The sequence below is a fragment of the Monopterus albus genome, unplaced genomic scaffold (genome assembly GCF_001952655.1).
Source record: "Monopterus albus unplaced genomic scaffold, M_albus_1.0 scaffold83.1, whole genome shotgun sequence".
Taxonomy (NCBI): domain Eukaryota; kingdom Metazoa; phylum Chordata; class Actinopteri; order Synbranchiformes; family Synbranchidae; genus Monopterus; species Monopterus albus.
Window position 1 is genome coordinate 1404359 of NW_018127963.1, and position 20788 is coordinate 1425146.

General features: G+C 40.4%; 2 protein-coding genes across 3 annotated transcripts in view; both read right to left on the reverse strand.

Annotated features, from left to right (window-relative positions):
• The window catches only part of cdc34a (cell division cycle 34 homolog (S. cerevisiae) a), an 11739-nt gene extending 10013 nt beyond the window's left edge, over positions 1-1726 (reverse strand). The window contains exon 1 of one of the 2 annotated variants that reach the window (XM_020607070.1): positions 1465-1726. In XM_020607070.1, coding sequence (XP_020462726.1) covers positions 1465-1707 — 243 coding nt within the window. In that variant the 5' untranslated portion in view covers positions 1708-1726. Of the gene's footprint in view, positions 1-735; positions 1228-1464 lie in introns of those variants that run through there. The other variant, XM_020607071.1, reaches the window with a different exon arrangement.
• Positions 1727-3401: 1675 nt separating this feature from the next.
• ap3d1 (adaptor related protein complex 3 subunit delta 1) overlaps positions 3402-20788 on the reverse strand; it is a 27040-nt gene continuing 9653 nt past the window's right edge. The window contains exons 11-33 of the mRNA XM_020607021.1: positions 20757-20788; positions 18762-18907; positions 18209-18357; positions 17858-18088; positions 17373-17604; positions 17044-17189; positions 16764-16905; positions 16458-16529; positions 16186-16261; positions 15840-16039; positions 15476-15549; positions 13317-13485; positions 12967-13107; positions 12505-12558; positions 10422-10535; positions 9990-10145; positions 9470-9517; positions 8531-8720; positions 8203-8291; positions 7801-7886; positions 7507-7628; positions 7127-7206; positions 3402-5362 (exon numbers count right to left, since the gene is read on the reverse strand). The exon at positions 20757-20788 is cut by the window's right edge and continues 9 nt beyond it. Of these exons, the coding sequence (XP_020462677.1) occupies positions 5267-5362; positions 7127-7206; positions 7507-7628; positions 7801-7886; positions 8203-8291; positions 8531-8720; positions 9470-9517; positions 9990-10145; positions 10422-10535; positions 12505-12558; positions 12967-13107; positions 13317-13485; positions 15476-15549; positions 15840-16039; positions 16186-16261; positions 16458-16529; positions 16764-16905; positions 17044-17189; positions 17373-17604; positions 17858-18088; positions 18209-18357; positions 18762-18907; positions 20757-20788 (2845 nt within the window). The 3' untranslated portion in view covers positions 3402-5266. The remainder of the gene's footprint in view (positions 5363-7126; positions 7207-7506; positions 7629-7800; positions 7887-8202; positions 8292-8530; positions 8721-9469; positions 9518-9989; positions 10146-10421; positions 10536-12504; positions 12559-12966; positions 13108-13316; positions 13486-15475; positions 15550-15839; positions 16040-16185; positions 16262-16457; positions 16530-16763; positions 16906-17043; positions 17190-17372; positions 17605-17857; positions 18089-18208; positions 18358-18761; positions 18908-20756) is intronic.

Here is a 20788-nt window from a genome sequence, read left to right on the forward strand (position 1 = left end):
AAAACAAAACATTCGATCCGAGTCTGTAGTTAATCAGAGCCTAACCAGCCAGTCACCTTCTTCAAATCACAACAATTCTTGTAAACAGGAACATTTGTGAAATCAACACATTTTCATCGTCGAGGGAGGAAGTATGCTAGAAAACAAATGAAATAACTTGCAATTCTACACAAGTTAGACAAACTGGCTAGCAGTCAATGACTGTTCCTTTGACTTGCTCTGAAAATATACAAAGTCTAAACCTAGAACTACTGGTTTGTAATGACAAACATAAAGGAAATGAGTGAACTAGTTAGATGATGAGCTTCCCTAATCTGCTTGAGGCGGTTATGCTAAAAACCTTTTGCTTCATGTTAACAAAATTGTATTAAACGTGACCATGTGCTGTCACCAAAGGACCCCTCAGTGAATCTGCGTTTAAAGGAAAAAGAAGCCAAAGACAAAAGGCTTCGGTGTTTACTAGCCTGCACCACTAACATTTAATAATCCTGAGTGAGTGTGGAGTTGATATAAAGTTGAACAAAGAAGGTGTGATTGTTTTAACCCAGTAACGAGGAACAAATACCAAATAGCCGAGTTAGCGCTATATAGTGTTACCTGCCGTTTGATGAAAAACCGGTTACATAAATTCCAATGTTAACTGCTCTCTATGAGTAAACAACTTAAATGTAGGCTAAGTCGACCCATTGGAGAACAATAGACCGACTATTAGCTAACATTAGCTAGGTTACTCACCTTAAAATAACCTCCCTCGTAGTGTGTATTTGGGGGTCCGAATATCGCTACTTCCCAGTTGTACATGTCCGACTCGTCCACCAAAGTTATTTTGAACCCTTCGACTGGCTCGTCTTGAAGACTTTTCATCTCCAGCATTAGTGCTTTTTGGGAACTGGCTACATGATGTCCATGCTGAGCCATATTCCACAACGATTTATACAGATAAATCAGTAACCCAACACAGCTGTGACTGCAAAGAGCAAAGCTAATGTTAGCTTGCTACAAACAATAGCTATCAAGGTAAGAGCGGAGCGAAGCCGTTTCCCAAGAGACACGTTAATGTTAGCGTTCGTTTGCGCTGAACGATTCAAAAACAAGATATAACAATCGTGTCTGGGCTGTTTTCGTTCAAAAGTGATGCGTGTTCCTCCCTTGTGAACAATCCCGGGGAGCCCCAGTCACAACTACCTAGCTACTGTTATCAAGTCAAACCTTACTGAACTTCCGGTTGACGCTTTCGAAATAAAGCGCTTAGTTATCTGCTTGAACATTCGAGCTCGCAACTTCAGAGTATTGTGGCGCTCCACTGGTTCGGATGAGCGGAGCTGGCCTGACCCTATCTATGTGTTTTCTATGACTCTACCTATGTGTGCTGGCACCTAGGCTGACATTGAGGAGAACACCTTCTCTGTCTTTTCTTGGCTTTTATTGAACAGAATAAGAATGCAAAATGAAACTGCGATATACCTGGCACCGTGTGCTCACAGGAAAAAGAAAATAGCAGTAAAAGAAAGCAGTAGCACACTCCCTCAGGGTATTCCATTTTCCGCGCCAACTGCGATCACCCTGACACACCCACCTGTTACCCCTCTTATACTCTCCCGTACTTGTTCCTCCCCAAACCCCACATTGGACAGAACAGCGCGGGTATTTCACCGAAACAACGGTAACCAATACATGCACAGCTTTCAACAACAGTGTCAAATCCATTTGCACACAACAAAACACATGAACATCGGCGGCCGGTCAGGGTCGCCACAATATATATTCATTTGTATATTTTGTTTTATACACCTCAGTAAAACTAGGAAAAAAAAATGTTTGGGCCAATTTTGTCATTAAATGCGTCACATCTCCGTCGGCTTTCGGGGTATTAGTGTTAGCTCAAAGTTAGTTAAATGCAATCATTTAGCCAAAATTCAGCTACACCCACAGCTGATCTACTTTGTAACACACGATAAAGCCATATGTTTGCTCTTTTTATGTCCACCTGCCCTTTAATAGACACAACCTTTACGAATATATTGTTAGCCAATGCTTCGAGTGGAGACTTAAATTTCAGACTAACAGGAAGAGTATCTTATTCCGGTTACCATGGCAGCGATGTTAACACGAGCTAGCCTGTCCCCTTCTATCGTGTGTTGCTATCAGAGGTAAAAAGAAGGAGTCCGAGCAACCCTTGTGTTCTAACAGACTAGCTATACATGAAAACAGTACAAACAAAACCCCTGGTTTTGTGAGTTGAACTTCAGCTTCTTCACTCTGCTGTTCACTGTCATTTGGTAAGAATAAGCTACTCCTGCTGTGAGGCAAGGGTTTAAGAGAACTGAAGTTCAAAGCAACATTTATTGCATTGGTCCAAAGTGTTATAACACTGTCCCTATGTAAAACAAAAGAGAGCTACAAATACATAATACACCTCCTCCACACACAGAATTGTTACCTGTTGTTTCCTTAGACAGAATCAGAATCATTTTAGCATAGAAGTGTGTTTATTATGGTTCGCTGTAAAACACAGAGGCTACAGCTGCTTCTTATGGCCTTTATTTTCAATTTGGGTGGACTTTCTTTAAAGGGAATGTAGATAATTTGTTTTCCCCTTTAAAATTACATTATATACCTGGAGAATTAAGTATGAAGAAATAAAGACAGGACCTTCAATAATCAAAGTTCTATCAAAGCCAAACCTGGTAAAATAACACTATAACTGAACCAATAGAGAATTAATACAGAGCCTCTCACTACACCGCTTCATATGACCTGTTGTACTCAACTTATTCAGAGCACCATTCCCTCAGTGTCATGACTAAACAGAACCCCCTTCCTTCCCCTGTGCTTAATAATTTAAAACATTCAACAATCACTTTTTAATTGTCTAAATTTACAACAGATAAAAACACAATACAATCAAAAATAAAGAATGGGCAGGAAAACGTAATACAAAAAATAACTATATAGGGACAAGATGGAATGACAGGTTTTTGTTTGGGTATGTCCATGGAACAGAGAAAAACAAGAAACGAAAAGTGTACATTCCTAATCATGCAATATATAAATTTTAATCAAATATGTTCAGGAAAAATGATCAAAGTTAGCACTGTGTGATTTGAGGAGTTGTTTTTCCAGTTTCAGTATCAGTTATTTTCAGAGACATGGATACATACATACATATTTTCTATTGACATTCTGGATATACAACTGATCATCTCTGTATTTAGACTGTACTACTGGAGAGAAGATCTCATGGGATGTCTGACCTGGCCTTCAGGTTACAGACATCTTTATCATAGTTATCTACAATAGCAGAAATATGGGAGAGGGCCCTACCAGTATATATGAACAGAGATGCTACTAAGTCAGGTTTTTTTTTTTTTTTTTTTTTTTTCTTCTTGGTTTAATTGTGTTTGCCCAGCAGTGACTTGAGATATGACCGACACAAATCAAAAGATCAAGTACCTCAGAGATTTCTAAGGAGAAACCATTCAAAAAAAAAAAAAAAAGGCTTTTCACTATCATCATGACATGAATCCACAAAAAAAAAAAAGCGGCAAAGCAGTTTCTGAATGGACAAGAGACACTAGGGTTTTATTTGGGTGCACCACAGCTGGGTGTCAGCCAGCTTGGGTGCAGCTACTGTAAAGTAAATGTCAGTGTGGCACAGGTGCTAATGTTTCACATGATTTCACATGAACACAGACAAAACTGTGTTCTGCTGTTGAATGAGTGGAGACTATGGTGGAAGCCATGCAGCCTAATACTGATTGAGGGAACCTAAAACCACTGACCACACAACAGTCTCTACTTACAGACCTTAGCAACCTGATAGACCAGCTGGCTTAAAAAAAAAAAAAAGGATGATATTCTAACAATGCCCTTTTTTATTTTTAACAGTTACTGAATTTTTCTGAGCTTGGAGGCAGAACAGTGATCAAACATAACCAGCTGTCTTTAGGCAAGATTATACCGTTACTAATTTGATGACGTGGAGACAAATGAGGGCCTTCAGTATAGCGGCTTCATAAGAATGTTTCTGTATAAATTACAACAATATAATAAAATATCTTTTACACAACTAACTCCAGCTGTAAGGAGAGGACAAGGCTGACAAAGGTGGCACTGGCCTGACAGCAAACTGCCTGTAATGAAATACAGATCTCACATTACACTGTACACTTCTACTCTGACATCAGACTTTCTTCAAATTTTTTTTTTTTTTTTATACTTTCACATCTTCGAATTCTTCTTTATTTAGTGTAAGGGGTCATATGACGCAAGTTCTTGGGTGGCGAAACAGCAACTTACCAGTTAGATCAGGGGAGCAGACACATCGGGGCTCTACAGGACTCATGAAGCACCGGAGTAGGTCAGACTGCGTAGCTAAGGCACAGAGCAAAACCACTGATCTACTGTACAAATCTCCTATAGTGCCACACAACTAACCTAGCAGATCTGCTCCGAGCCTTGCCATAAAAAAAGCAGAGTAGCAGCTCTGATACAAGTTTAAAACTCATGCCTCTTTATATGTAGCTTTGGTTCTATCTCTGCACTATTTTCACTGCAGTCACCTAATGTATAGTTTTCTCCAGGCACCAGATCAGTGGTCGATGATTAAAGTCCCCATTTTTCCTGCCAGGACCAATCCGAGAGTCCGCTACATGACAGACAAGCAGCACGCACACTGATGTTTAGTGAGCAGAAAGAAGGGGTGAGGCAAAGGTGCAGACAGGATTCAGAGGGGAAAAAAATGAGACAAAAACAAACCAAAGACCAAAAAACTTCAAAACAGTAAAAACACATTTCAACCATCAACAGCAAAAGTCCAGTTGGTTACATTACATTACATGACTGTCACAGAATGAAGCGCTGATAAAGTGGAGGGTAGAAAGTTAGAGCAGAGGACTCAGGGTATCCAGAAACAGGTGCTCGGTAGAGAGTCAGATTTGGGGTGGAAAAGGGTGGCTGTTCATGGCCAAAAACCAGAAGTAAAAATGAAGGTGCGTTGCAGAGAAGAAGGTGCATGGACACAGTGAAGTCTGTAAAACAACATCAGGTGTCAGGAAGTAACGACGAAGTTGAGTGTGCAGAAGAACAATAGAGTGTGTGGTACTGAAACAGAAGCTAAGGGGAAAGAAATCTTGCAAATCTGAGAACTAATAAATAGGATGATACTGGAAACGTCAGCTGCAGTGTTTTGTAACATGATTATGCTGTGTTTCAGTGAAGGGGGTGGCATGGAGGGGTCTGGGAACCCTGGGGATGTCAGACACAATCAGCACTGAGAGAAGGTCTGCTTGATCTCATCCAGCACATTCCCAAGCAGCGTCGGCTCGTCACATTTAGCGTCAACGTTCACTGTCTGACCAGCCTGGAAGAAAGGAAAGAGAGAAAACGTCAAGAACGCAATCTGAAAATTCACCATTCTTATTAGGTCAGCACGATATGAGGAAAACCTGTGATGTGCAATAACACTGTTCAGTATTGCAATGATGATATGAATTTAAATAAATAAATAACTATTTGTGTATTCTATATCTTTCTGCTCCAATAGGTACACTGCTAACACAAAGCCCAAACATTAAAACAGCCTATGCCCAGTTAGTAAGGAAATGAAATAAATGATTTCAAACATCTTTTTATTGAAAATGCAAGAAACTGACCATAAAACACTGGTATTGTGTGAAAGTGTTTCCCCAGACCAGATGTTTCTCCCCTGCTAAACAGTTTCACTTAGCGTTCCCATCAGTGGTCAGGACTATAAGGTTAGATTTGCATTAAGTTACTATGGGGGGGGGGTGGTAAACAGCTCATGAAGGGGACACATTTTGACACAAAACTGACAAAGATGGCTTGCAAAGCCCTTGTCTGGGGCCAGGAGGAGTGTTGGGTGTTAATGCTCCACACTGCACCGACCACTTATGTAGCTAGCTAAATGCCACCCTGCTGTGCAACTGAAATGAGCTGCAGTGCTTTTTCTGGCCTGTTTTTGAGATGATCATCCGATGTCTTTAGTAGCATCAACAGACCTTTGAGAAAGGTTAACCTAACGTTACATTCAGTAAACCACCATAAAGTTAACATCGAGAGGCACCATGTGTTGAATGTTTGTTGCTAGGCTAATCAACAGGACCACAGATACGTATATGTTATGTCTATGCACAGGACAGCATGCCGCAATAACAGGAAAGTTTTTCAGTTTTAGGGGGTCTAAGAAAATATTGATACGTTTGAGTATCGCAGTATTACATTTTGTGATACTGTATCGATTCTCAAAAACAGTACTGATTTTTAATTAATAGTTCACATGCCAAATAGTGCTATGTTGTTGGATGTTACAGGGACTGTGACAAATGCAAGTCCCCGTTTTGATTGCAAAAAGGTAAAAAGGAGATTTTTTTGCATATGGTGTTGCTTTTTGAGTTTTTCTAAAATTTGATGAAAACACATCAAAATATATTGCCTTGTTTGCAGTATTGCAATATATTGAATTGTAATTCCTGTATCATATCATCAGATTCTTGCCAGTCCAATGCACAGCCCTATTCAGTTCTGTCGGGGAATAAAACAAAAACAAAAAAGCTCCTCTTCATAACATAAGGATCATGTCCCACATATATTGTGATTTTCTGTTTATACCTTTTCTCCTAATATGGTTTAAACTAGCACAATAAAGACTTTACTTCATCTCTTCATTCTATTTTTCTACTCCTGCCCTCCATCTGACTTTAATGCATCATAACAGTCACATGTGTGCAAACCACCCATGTATCCAGGACTCTGATAGGTTTAATGTTGGCATGCCGAGTGTGAATGCATGACGTGTGTAAATAAAATCAGTTATTCACTGCGTTTCAAGCCATCTTTTGCGATGTGCTTATTGTGTATGTTTACATCGCAGTGAAAATACAATTTATTGGTTAGCCCTAGTTCTTATGGTTAGAGCCATCGGTGTGAGTTGGCGCCACAAATGGCTGCCTCGGTTCTGTACCGGAAACAAATTCCTTGTGTATAGCATACTTGGCCAAATAAAGGTGATGATGATGATTATTTATAACTGATCTAACACCAACTGTTTGCAATTCAATCTATTGCTGAACGGAGGATAAGGGGAAAGTTTCTCTGGTTCACTTACAGTTTTGACCAGCAGACAGACGTGGTGACCCTGGACAGACCTGCTGTACATGGAGGCACAGGAGTCAATCCTCTCTACAACTAATAAGAAAAAAAACAAAAAAAACAACAAGTGTCAGCACAATCAGAGCAAATGTGCACAATCATATGAACGTTATTCTGATCATTCTTATTTTTTTCTTGTGAATGACAAGATTTACCACATGGAACAGCAAACTCAAATGCAGCTAGTTAAGTTTATCATTAATACTAAATTCAAAACTTTCCCATGGTGGTCAAAAACAGTGTATTTTAGTGTGCGGTATGTGAAGTAGCAGAGTAATCTGGTGCCTTGATGGTTTCGGACAAGTCTGACCTGAAACATATAAGCAGTGTATGTACCAGAAAAGTGGTGGTGGAAGCAGATCCTGGCCAGTAGATGGTGGAAGGGCATGTTGACTCCCTCCAGTCTGACAGAGCTGCTCTTCAGGTCCCCTGACTCCAGCAGCTTTGCAAATGCATCACTTGCAGAACCAAACAGAAAGAAAATCCATTTTAAATTCAACAGCAAAGAGCCAAGAAAACTTGCCAGACTTTAACTTTAGTGTGAATATTCATAATCATCAGAGGATAAATAATGCTTTTTCTGGGATCCAGTGACTTTCCCCCTGGTGCAAAAAACAATGAATCATTAACCTGTAGCAAGGAGTGGTGATTAGGTAGGAGGTGCAGGTAAAGTGCAGTTTGAAGTCCAGTTTCTCATGAGTAGAGGAGTCTTCATTCTGTGTGGATACAACAACAATTAAGGATAACCAATAACAAAGTAACATGGCACTGTTTTTGGCTGCTAGGTGAAGGGTTGGTGACCAAAATAAAATTTGGACCATTAAGCATTCCTCATCTTGTTGAAGTACACAGTTTCCAAGCTATTACACCACCCTGCTTCCCTTTATGTTTGATACATGGGTAGTTATTAAAAGAGAAAGAAGAAAAGCAATTTAAGAACATGTTATGGAACCTACAGTTGGTTTTAAAGATGACATCAAAATTCATCTTTGCTGCTAATTTTGTTTGTTCCGGTGTGCGTATCATACTGACCTTTACTATGAAGGTGAGTGTCCCCTTCAGTTTTTGTGGCATCACGATGCTTTGTACGGTAAAGACAAATTGTGCCTCATTAGACACTCCTGGAAGAGAGAAGTTCATGGTTAAAGAATCAGGCTCAACATAACTTCCCAAAGTGAGGTCTGAAACCACAGGGTAGTTACTACAAAAGGCTTTCAGATGACACACTTTTGATTCTAAAATTAGTGATAATTTGATACAAGATAATAAAAAATAAAACAAATCTGTATGTTGTATATTTGGGATGTTTTGGAAACAGCCTCCAATATTAAAAATGTTTATTCTGCAGATAATCACTGACCAGGTGGAAGTTGGAATGGGACGGCGAGGCCATCGTGTGGACCCGAGCCTTCTGGCCTCTGTAGCTTGGTGTTGAGAGAGTCCAGGACATTGAACTCCATGGATTTCAGGAAGCTGTCACACTTGTTTTCAAATATAACAGACACGACTACCTGACTGCCATCCTGCAGGTTTCCTTGGATGTCATACACCTTAATAGGAGAAAACAACATCTGTTTTATTATTAAATACATTTATTTGCACTGGGAATCAATGTACAAGCTGTCTCATCCTTCCTGTCTAACCCTCTAATGATTACTTAGAGAAGGCATACAGTAGACACAGCAAATCTGATTCATCAACCCAACAGCAAAGCACACATCACTGTTTCCAAGAAACCAGCCTGAGCACAAGGAGGAAGTCACAAGAACAGAATCATTCTCAGAAACTGATGCAACACTGCTGTACCATGGAAACATTAACGCAGTCTATCTCTGAGGCCAGTGTGCGAAGAGCAACGAGAACAAAGAGAAACACATCTAGATATAAGTTTATCACTGACAGAACTTTAACCAATACCTCATCAGCATCCTCCATCATCTTTAAAGAGAGGGAGAGAAAAGAACAGATTTGCATATGTTGCTTTTATTTACTGCTTTTGTCTTAAAACTCAGGTGGCCAATCAGATGATCAAACCAGTTTCTCCTCAGTAACCAAATAAAGGACTGTGGTGACATCTAACAAGCAAACCCAGTCCTAGTACTTTTTCATGATTCCGCTCTCTTACACAGTACAAGATAAAAATGATAATGAAGGATATATGTAATGTTTTGTCATTTATGGTGGAAAATCTTGATGGAAAAACATGAATACAACTTTAGTTATAGAATATTTAATTACTGAATTAAGATGCCATGATGGATTTCCAGAGCCCAGCAGGATCACAATCTCCATCACTCACCATTTTGATATAGGAGTTCTCAGCCAGCAGGCAGTAATTGGACATGGGCTGAGAGAAGAGAAGAGAAGAGCAGAGCTCAGGTCAGATCAGGCATTCTCTGTCAGTCAGTATGCTAACCAGGCAACAGGAGCTGCTCCCACCTGGCTGATGCATAACAAGTGAGGCAGTGCGTGTGTGGGTCTGCTGTGGTCAGTGGGTTTACAGTGGGAGCTAAGAAGGCACAGATCAGAATGATAAACTCTACAGTAACATTAGGAGGAAAGTACAGACTGATGCAAGGATGCTAGTTTTCTTTCTGCTTTACCAATTTGAAAATCATTATTTCTTGCACCAATGATGCAATGGATTGCATTACAGACAACATGACGAGTCACAAAAACAGTTCAATGACCCAGACAGAAAAATGTTTAATTTTTACTTTATGAATACATAAATTAATACACGCGTCAGTTTTTCCCCAGAGTGTATGCTGAACCTTTTCATTGTTTCACTGGCTAGTAAACACATGACAAACACTGACCGGCAGAGGCTCCTCCTCCTCCTCCTCCACAGTGCCATTCTGGACAGACTCCTCTCCACCTCCGTCACTGTGGTGATGATGATGATGATGTTTCTTCTTCTTCTTCTTCTTCTCTTCCTTTTCCTTTTTCTGCTTCTTCTTCTTGTGTTTGGATGACTTATCATTGAAACCCCACAAGGAAGACAGAGACAATTTATTAGAAAGGCTAGAGGTTGAAAGCTAAATTGGTAATGAAACATGACTTGGGAGGAATATTCCTCCAGAAAGCAGATCATCAGAACTGGCGGGTCTCTGGTACATCATTCACACAGACTTGTTAGAGTCAGAGCTACTGAGGTGCTGCATCCTGTCAGATCACTGTGAACTGGGATCTCTTGCACTGTAGCCAGACATTCTATTTTTATAATTATCTCATCATCAGTAGTGACTCACAGTCTCCTCTGTCTCTGCGTCTTTGGGCTCATCAGGCTCGGAGTCTGGCACTGTGCTAGGGGCTGCCTCGGGCACTGAGGCTGCTGCTGCTGCTGCTGCTATTGTTGCTGATTCCTGTTTACACGCAGACACACAACACACGAAGGCATTAACAATAGCAGCCATATTATGTAAAACCTACAGCTGTGTTTGCCACTTGTGTCGACAGAGATCAAGTGAAGTTAGTCGGTTCTAAGCCATTCATTAAATAAATAAATAAAATAAAACTTTTGTGATCAGCTGCAACCTACTGAGCTCTGTGATACCACAAACACAAACCTGATTTGTTAAACAAAGAGTATCACATGCAAGAACACTAGCAAGACAAAACCACAAGCCTGCATGAGAAACCAACAAATATGTTGTGTATAATCAACTATACCAACTACTGCTCATAGATTAAACAGCCTGAGTCATTGAATCATAGTGACAGCCTCAGAAAAATCCTAATATAAGATCTCTATAGGTCTAATTCTGATCTATTGTGGTAGTGTGTTAGAAAATACAAAAACAAGTCTTGCAGAGACAAATTGAGGCCTAACTATGAGAAGACATGTTTCAATGCTATAGGGCGGACAGCTCACAAGATTAAAGACAGAACTCCTCAAAATCAAAGTCTGAAAGCCTGACAGACCTGGTTTAACAGAACACACCTCACATCTACAAAGGAAAAAATGTGGATGGTCCAAACCAAAGTGCTAACATTTGCAATATGGCTACAAGAGTACTTCAATATTTTGGGAACTACAACTACATGCAGAGAATTAAGGTAAGGTCAATCACTCTCAAACTATACATGTAGTCAACAGTCAAAGCCAACGGTCAGAAAGCTTAGCTTAGCATATGACGCTGGAAACAGAGTGGGGGAGATGAGTGGGGGTGTTGGGGCAGCTAGGCTGGCTCTGTCCAAAGCTAACAAAAGTCACCCACCAGTACCTCTACAGATCACCCAACAGGTTATATATCTCATTTGGAAGAAAAAAAAAAAACCACAATGTGGTAAAGCTACAATTTGCCACACAACATACCATACATGTATAGTTGTGTGCTACAATATTTCACACAACTGAGCAAGTAGAAATTTGCCACTTTTGTTCCCATAAAATGTCTGTCATTATTAAAAGGTAAGCAAAAAAAAATTCAATTTTACAGTTGCAGTTACATATGCCCTTCCAAGTTTTCTTGTAAACAAACAAAAGTTAGGTTTACATTCAGTTTCTCTCCCCAAAACACTGTGTGCATCCCTGAGGACTAAAACATGTTGAATGCTTGTCTGTTTACAAAGCCAAGGCTTTAAATATTTCAAACAACTTTTTATATCCACCTTTAGTCACTAGCAGTCTTCTTCTTCACCGTCTTTCTTGGTGAATTGCTACATTTCTTTGCACGTTACTATAACCGACAGTTGACCAGTGGAATAGTCTTTAATCTGCAGCAGCGCTGGGTACTGTGTTCAGCATGTGCACACTGTGTGTGTATTGTACAAACAAAATGAGGATTTTCTGAAATTTTTTAAAGGAGTTTTCTGTTGTTTGTACAGTTGTGACCATATGGCAACAAAGACTAGCACGACTGCACACATAACCACAGAGGAAGCAGTCAGAGAACATGTGGTGACAGGAACATCCGACAACCTCTGCCCACTTGTTTTCACCAAAAAAAACAACCACCACCATCATCAGCACCACTTCAACGTCAAAACCGACATGACACCCAGCAAGCAAAACAAAAGCTCAGTGAGAGCCACTCCACTGGCAATGTGTGACAACCATATACACTGGACACACAGACATACACGTGCTAGAAAACAGAGCGAGGCTGGAGAATGACAGAGGAAAGTTATGAGACCTGTGAAAGAGAAGCAGTTCTATCAAAAAGTGAGGTGTGAAAGAAAACAAAAACAAAAAAACAATACAGATCAATATCAAGAAGAAAAAGAAGAACACATGGGAAAAAAACAACATATGAGGTAGACTAATAAAATGTGGAGTTACAAAAAAAAGGAATGTGACAAGGAGAACATGGGGCAGGGGGGTGACTCAACCTGGGTGTTAGAGGGCACTGGAGCGTTTGAGAGCCAGAAATCCAGATCCGAAACCTGGAAGAGGAAGGGAGGGAGAGGAGTGCGAGGAGGTGAGAGGGGTGAGGCCCAAACAGGTTCCACATCTTACTACTATTCATGATAATGGATACAGAGATTACACTGTTCTATTTCATGAATAAATCAAGTATTTGGCAAGAGAGTGCACAGTCCGCTATGAGGAAATCGATACCTGATCACTAAGGGGCCTGAAGGAGACGCTGGGAAGAAGCGATGGAAGTGCTGACTCGGTGAAAATGATCAAAGATATCGATTTGCACGTAACCTTTCTGTCAAAACTGTAGACTATGTACAGTGTGGTCGTATTTTTGATTGTGAATTTAATAACAGATTATTTTTATTAGCATTTAGGGTCAATTCAAATACTAGAAACAAACTGTTGCTAGACAGGGAAAAACCTTGCACCTCTGAACTGGTGGAAGTAGGCAGTGTGGCCACCTTGGTGGTTTCTTCTGATTGGACCATAGGCTCGTCTGGTTGACCACCGAGAAGATCCTCCTCCTTTTCATGCTTGTGTTTTTTCTTCTTCTTCTCTTCTTTGCTCTTCTGAAAAAGCAGGAGAATATATTCACCTCAGTGTCCCAGTAAGGTTGAGTCATAGCAGTTGAGAGCAATTTTCTCTCCTTGCATACGCACTGCTCCATAAATAGGATTTACTGGTTTTAAGAAGCAGTTTCATCAACTAGATAGACTGAGGGAAGTGCAATTTTGAGTATGAAAGGAACATAATTTTCAAAAAAGTACTTTAACTTTACCTTCCTATCTCTGTCTTTATCCTTCTTCTTCTCCCTCTTTTCTTTGCTGCTCTTCTTCTTGGGCTCCTGTATGGCAGCACTTCGTGCATCTCCATCTTCTACTGGGCTTTTAAGAGCCTCTGCTGCACGGTGTGACCTAACCGGCAGCTTCTCACTATCTGCAAGAGGCCTGGGAAAACCAAAGCATAAAGATAAACAGTTGGAATGTTGCTTTTGTGAGTACTCATGAGGTCCACCTTGAGTTGGTGCCATCATCTGAAAAATATTTTCAGCATACATTAATCTGTTAGAAAGGCTGAACAAAATATACTGTATTTCAAGATATTTACCACTGTGCAGCAGCCAGGTCTCATTCAGAGCACTAAATTAAGACATTGCTTTGACATAGCTATAAGGACCGGACAGTCCCAGACAGCTAGAAACTACACTATTAAATTCCTCCATACTGAACTCACAAGAATTGTCAAGTTTATTTCACCAAGCCCATCTCTGTAAGCAGCAAGGGCATGCACTGCAGCCCCCTGCTGGCAACTATCCATAACTGCACACTGCTGTTCTGTCATTAGTTCCAACTATATACCATAGTAACAATACTTAAGGGACATTCTTAACAGTGTGCATTTTTAATTGTCTTCTTTTCCAAGTTTAGCTTTACTTACTTTCCCCATTTATCACCAGACTTCTTTGGCTTAGTTTGCACTGTTACAGTATAAAATGTGTTTTTTTTTAGAAAGGCTGTTGATGGATTATTTATGTACTTCATGTTGAAGTCTCACACACAAACTGCACTCAAAGACAAAACAGGATCTTTCTTAGTGCATACGCTTGTCTAAGTACATAATAATATTATGTCTAATACATGCATTCTAGGATTGATTTTAGTTTGAACCAGGAAGCTAATGCATCAGATAAACCCTGAGACTGACAGCAGCGGGAGTCTAAAGCCGTGCTAGCAAAATAAAAACTTGCAGTCATCAAATTGACAAACAACAATTAAAAAGCTGCTACTGAGGATACTTTTCAGTAAAAGAAGTTAGCTTCCTGCAGATATTTGCAATAGCTCGTGCACCATTTATACGTGTCTTTGTTTCTTAATGTAAATTTGAGTTTAACCTTATACTACTATAATAACTCTCAATCAATTTCAATTATAGCATTGGTCTAAGAGCATGTGTGCTTGTCATTTTCACCAAGAACACGCAAGGAGCATTCTCAAAAAAAGGAGGATTGAGGATTGTGAGCAAAAAAAAACTACAAGACCTAACCCCTGGAACAGGTTTCTTAAACACATGTTGATGCAGATCATGTTTTCCCAAGAAGAACAAGTCCCAAATTTCATTTAAGAGCCTATTCCAGAAGGGCAGGTGGTAAAAGATTATGTTCTGAAAACATCAGCAGCAGAAAGGTCCATTTTGTTCTGTGAAACTTTGTCATGATTATAAAAGAGTTAGTTTGTTTTAAAAGAGCAGAGATAATGTTTGGAAACAGAGCTGCTGATATAGTCAATCTTGTAGAAGTCAAACAAACAGGAAGCAAGGTAAGTGAAAGGGGGTTCTACATATCATACTAGGTCAAAATCTATAATTATATAGATTATGAAAATACACGGCAAAGAAGAGCAGAAGGGGGAAGCAGGTACTGTGACATCCAAAGACAGGACAGTTAAAAGCAAAGACAGGATAAATCTACGCTAGTCAGACGAGCAAGAGAAAGACAGAGGGGGAGTCCATGTGCAGTCAGAGCCCAAGTCCTTTGGCTAGAGTGCTACTCACCTTCGCCCAGCTGTTTCCACCAAGCTGCCCACAGAGAGACAGTAATGGGTGTGTGCACGCATAGAAAAGAGGAAGCAGAAAGCAGAACGCCATGGGACGGAATCAGAGGAGGGGAAAGTGCCAAGTCACATTGTGCTGTGATGTTGTTGGCCAGGAAGCTCGAGATACAATCGCAAATAAATGTTGAATTACTTAAAAACCAGAAACTATGCAGATAAATAAAAAAAATACATTTAAAAAAAATCATCATGCAAACTTAAGTATTGTCCAGCTTTATATTTGCACTGAAAATTGGCTTAGTGAGACATGAAAGCTTGATGTACCAAAAGTAGTTTGAAATTTACATTCCGTATGTGCAGAATTAGATTTTACATTGTGTGAACTCACTTGTCTAGGTCGATGTCTAGGGCTTTGTGAGGGTCATTGGGATCTTTGTCATCATCATCACTAGGTAAGGCATTCTGAAGCAATGAGAAAGTGGAATCAATAAAACAGAGTTAATAACTTCCTAATTCATCTATACCAGAACACACATGCAGTGTGACGAGATCTACGGGAATAGTGACACCCAGTCTTAGAGCAGAGAGACCAATGAATGAAGCAATGATTGTGGTATTTAAAGCTGACTGAGATATGTCTGCAATTTCTCAGAGTAGGAATTACCAGGCTTGGCTTTTTTTTTTATGACCCATGTCTCACACTAACAACAAACTTATTGTGATGTTTTGATGTTTACACAGCTCCAGCATACCTCTGGCATCTCCTCGGTGACTATGTCAACCAAGTGCGCAGGTGTGATGTCTTCCTCGCTCTCCGGACCCGAATCGTGTTTCTTTCCTCGTCCACTGCGCTTTTCTTTCCTATTTTTCTTCACCTTCTTTTTCTTCTCTGCTCTCTCCTTCTGTCGTCGCTCTTCCTCCAGCTTGACATACTGGTCAGACATAGGCAGGCCTGTGGGACCGGAGAAAGCCATGGCCGTATTATATGTATATATACATATATTAAAAACAACAACAACACCACCACTTCAACATTAGTTTAAGAATTGAGAATGTGACATCAGCAGCTTCTGGTACTATTAGGTCACTGTGTTCTACCTGGGACTTTGAGAGGCACACTGAGGTCAATTTGCACAACTGGGATGTGCTCCACTCCAGGCGTGTCCTGGTAAACCTACACAGAAAAACATAATTTAGACTGAACACACAGTTTTTGTTAGTGCATAACATCTTATAACCAACTAATTACTGTATTCAATATACTGTAATTATTTCTCAACCAAAGTCAGGCGTTAAACAGTCTGGAGTAAACACAAACGTGTACTGTAGTCAGTGGAAAAATATGGCCTAGTGATGACTGGTAAGCACACCTTCTGAGAGGACGGGGAGGCCTTGATATAGAATGGGTTGTTGGCTTGCTCCTGCTTTCTGACTTCTCTCCTCTGGGAAAGGGGGAAAACAGAAACAGGAATTAAATCGATGAACAGCTTTTAGCACAAGAGGGGAACCACATGGGAAATCAGGTGTTTTCAAATGGGTGGGGAAAAAAAACAACAACAAAATAAGATAACTTAGGAAGGATGGCCATTACAACATACACTTGCACACCTCTGAACTACTCATATAACAATAATCCATGTTCGACTTAGCAAAGCTACAACCATCCACTAGCTCACCCTGGCAAGCTCCTTCTCGTCCACCTCTGTGTGACGGGGCCGGGAGTGCTTGGGTTCCTCCTTAGCAAAAATAGCCTTGGGCTGCTCATCCTCAGACTCACTCTCAGATGGAGGTTCGTTGATCCAGGCATCCAAGTCCAGGCTACACAAACAAACTCAGTTACTCTTCACAGATCAAGACTCAAACACCACTGTTGTTGGATTTTACCCAACAACATTAGAAACACAGTCAAACTATGTAATAATCGAGTTTTAATTTGTGTGTATCATCACAACTCACCCTTCAGGAACAGGCACTTTCTTCTGTGCCTTGGGGGCTACAGGGTTAAGTTCTCCAGCAAATAGTGCATTGACTTCCTCTGCTACTTCTACATCCTTCTGCTGCAGTTTCTGGATGTACTTGACAAGCTGCAGGATGCAAGAAGCCTGCAGACATGACAGAAGACCAGAGAGACATGTAGATTAGCATAGGTATTTATCAGATTTGTATGTAGTCGGTAACATTATGAGGTGTACAGTGTCAAAGATCAAGATATTATATTTTGGGTAAATTGAGAACCAATTTAGATTCATATGCTTTTCAAACATGTGCCTCTTCCCCCATCTTACCCTCTCCTGCACCTCCAGGTTGGCACTCTGGACAAACAGTGGCAGCCTGTCTATCATCAGCTGGCTGGTTTCCTGTGCAGCTGTGCTGTCAGTGTTGCCCTCCTGGCTCTTTAGCACGGTGGCAAACAGCTTGGCTGCGTTTTGCACATACACTGCCTGGATGTGACCCGGTAGGGTGGCCACCTTTGGCCGCAGCATGGCCTCCAGCGTCTGCATGGGATTCTCAAGGTGCCTGGAGAAGAAGAGGGGGGAGCTTTCTGTTATTCTTGGTTTTGCTTCTCTCTAACATGTGGAGTATCTGAGCTACACATTTGTGAGAAACAGACAACTGTGGTCACGGGATTTCTTATTAGCATCATTCAAATATACTGCTATGCTGCAAGCTTACCTTCCCTGTTGCATACAGTATGGAAAATAAGTGCATTAAAATTTTTGCTGTCTTCTTATACCAGTGTGTGAGGACATATTGGTAGAGGTCAACATACTCTGAGAATTCGCCACAGATCCAGGCTGCGGCATACAACACTTCACAGATGCCGTTTCGCTGCATGTTGCCAGTCAGCAGATGAGCGTTGTCCAGCAGAGTGGCCATCTGAGCAACAGCAAACGCCCGGATGGCTTTGACCCGAATAGCAACATCCAGCATCTGAGAAGCGATAAGGTGGCCGTGTCGGGTGCCCTCTAATCGGGTCAACTCCACCAGGATACTGATGTACCTGTCAAGCACATATGGGGAGCATCAGTATGTAATGCCACTGAGTAGAAGAAAGAAAAAACAAAGTCAACAAAACCTTGAGTGAGACACAAGACAAATGCTGATGTGATGAAAAACTGACCATTCAAAGTTAGTGATGTACTGGTAGTTGCTCTGGCTGCAGATGTCGATGATTTTGGTGAGAAGTTCGTCTCTGTACGTCGTTCCTTCTGCTTTGTCCACATGCAGCATCAGCTTCTTGACAATCTCCATCAAGTTCTTTTTGGATACCTGAGCAGAGTGGACACTGGTTCAACAATGATCAAATGTAAATGCAGCAATGAAAATCTGATAAGATTTTTCTTTCATCTGAGCAAAAAAAGCCAGAAATCTCACTAGAACTAAGAAGACAGCCACTGTGTAAAATCATATAATACAGTTTAGTTTCTACTATTAATCACAGGCACTGTTCCACAGGGGATTATATATTTTATTTCACTTAATGTATTTCACTGACATTTACCTGATGCTACAGAAAGAATGAATTTCCTGCTTTGTTTAGAACAGAGATCATTTGCTAAAAACTGTCTCTCTTGCTGATTCAAATAAAAATGTTTCTAAAAATATTTAGCGATACTTTAACTGAACAATGACTAAACAATAACTGTTGTGATGTCAATATCGGACATCCATACCATGCCATAGAGCAGGTCCAGAGCTCTTAGTCGGATGGACTCATCCTTGTCATCCAGACACTGGAGGATGAGATCCTTATGAGACTGCACTGACTTGGGGTGGGTCTTTAAGATCTTTGACATGGCCAGGAGGCCCAGGTACTTCACTACATAAACACACACACACACACACACACATACATATATTACCTTTGTGCATTTAAAATCAGACCTTCATACTGTACACTCTTAGATCTCTGCACTCCATCAAGTAAAAGTCTCTTTACATTTTTTAATCATCTGATATTATTCCCTGCATTCACAAGGAAGTTTGTCATTATAGTAGTATTTCTTAATTAGCATCTAATCGTTCATAAACCTGACTATACATACCCAGTTGTGGCTGCAGTTAGACAACAAATGTTAAATCTGGCCATATGAAAACTATTTTAAAAAAATCATTTACAAACAGATTATGTTCCATGGATAAATCTCTAAAAATCATTTGGAAATGACAAACTAAATATCAGCAAAGAAAAAAAAAACAAAAAAAAAAAAAAACAGAACAATGGAAAGGACACACAAACACAGGACAACACATACACTGGACACTGAAGTTTTGTTTTACTTTAGCCATTATGTCCGAGGTAACGGTTCCTACTCAATTACCAAAAAAAGATTTTTGAAGAATCAGAAATATGCTGATCAATAACTGTGTGTGTCGTAGTGATCTTGTCTGGTCACTGCAGTGAATACACTACTGACATGTCCAGCGATGCAGCGTCAGTGAAGGAGACGATGACAGACACCACTTCTAAATCTACTTTACTATAGAAAGGTGAGAGCAGCAGTTTAGTGAAATGTTATAGAAAAAACTAGAATGTGTGCAACTTTGTATCTGTGATTGAGGCACAGCTGCTAAATGAAATGTGAGGAGCAAGCAAATGTTTCAAAACACTGTTTACTAAATATGGTAGCCCCTTCAAATTGATGCCACCCATGCCTGTCTGTCCTGGAAGAGCAATCCCTCTCCGTTACTCTTGCTGAGGTCCCCCTAAGGACCGAGCACATCATATGCTATAAAGATTGTAAAGCCCCTTGAGGCAAATTTGTAATTTGTCAAATTGGGTTATACAAATAAAATCTGACTTTATTTGGTCCAAGGTTTTTATGCTGTTCTTAAAAAAAATAAATACTTTGGACTTGATTTTAGCTTACATCCACTTGAATGGAAAAAAAAACAAAACACGAATCTAATGCATATGGTGTTTGTACCAACACGTAATGCATCTGAAACACTGACTTCATGCTAATCGGCTTTCCTGTAACACATCCAACACATTAAACATGACACCCCAAGCATATCAAGCGACTTTCTTTCACCAATCCAAACTAAACTTAAATATGTTCTATTCCAACATGCCCTCTTGTTCACCCAGAGTTTTTAAATGGGCTCTGACATCAGTGACTTTACCTTATTGACTTTATCAGTTAAGTATTTTCTAAAACTTTCACCATATTACTCACTGATGCATTGCAAAGACTTAAACAAATTAAGTTTAAACAAACCCTTACACCACAGGTTCACCATCTGCTCTACTAACACCAGAGCTATTATCTACCAGTTTGACTCTACACACATCTGTGTATGGGGGATCCAGATAACTCGAATGGCTGGACACAGCAATTCCCGCTCCAACTGCGAGTCTGCAAAGGAGCATGTGGAAACCTTATGTTTATAGCACACTGACAATGTGTAGCACTTCAGACTGTTCTGGGAAAACCACAGTGCAAGTTGTTCACTTTCTGTACCATACATGGGTTTTGTGGAGATGACTTAAATGCAGTGTCCTATTCCAAGCAGGCCCTCCGATCAAGAATGAAATGCTAATAATGTTCGAGTTATCCAGAGTCAGAGGGGTCTACGTTATCATCTAAAGGGATGGGCTGCTCCACAGTCAGAAACATGCAGACAATGAGAAAATGACACACTGCAGGCATTGACAGAGGGCTCACAGTTCTGGTCCGAGTCTTCTATCAGGATTCGC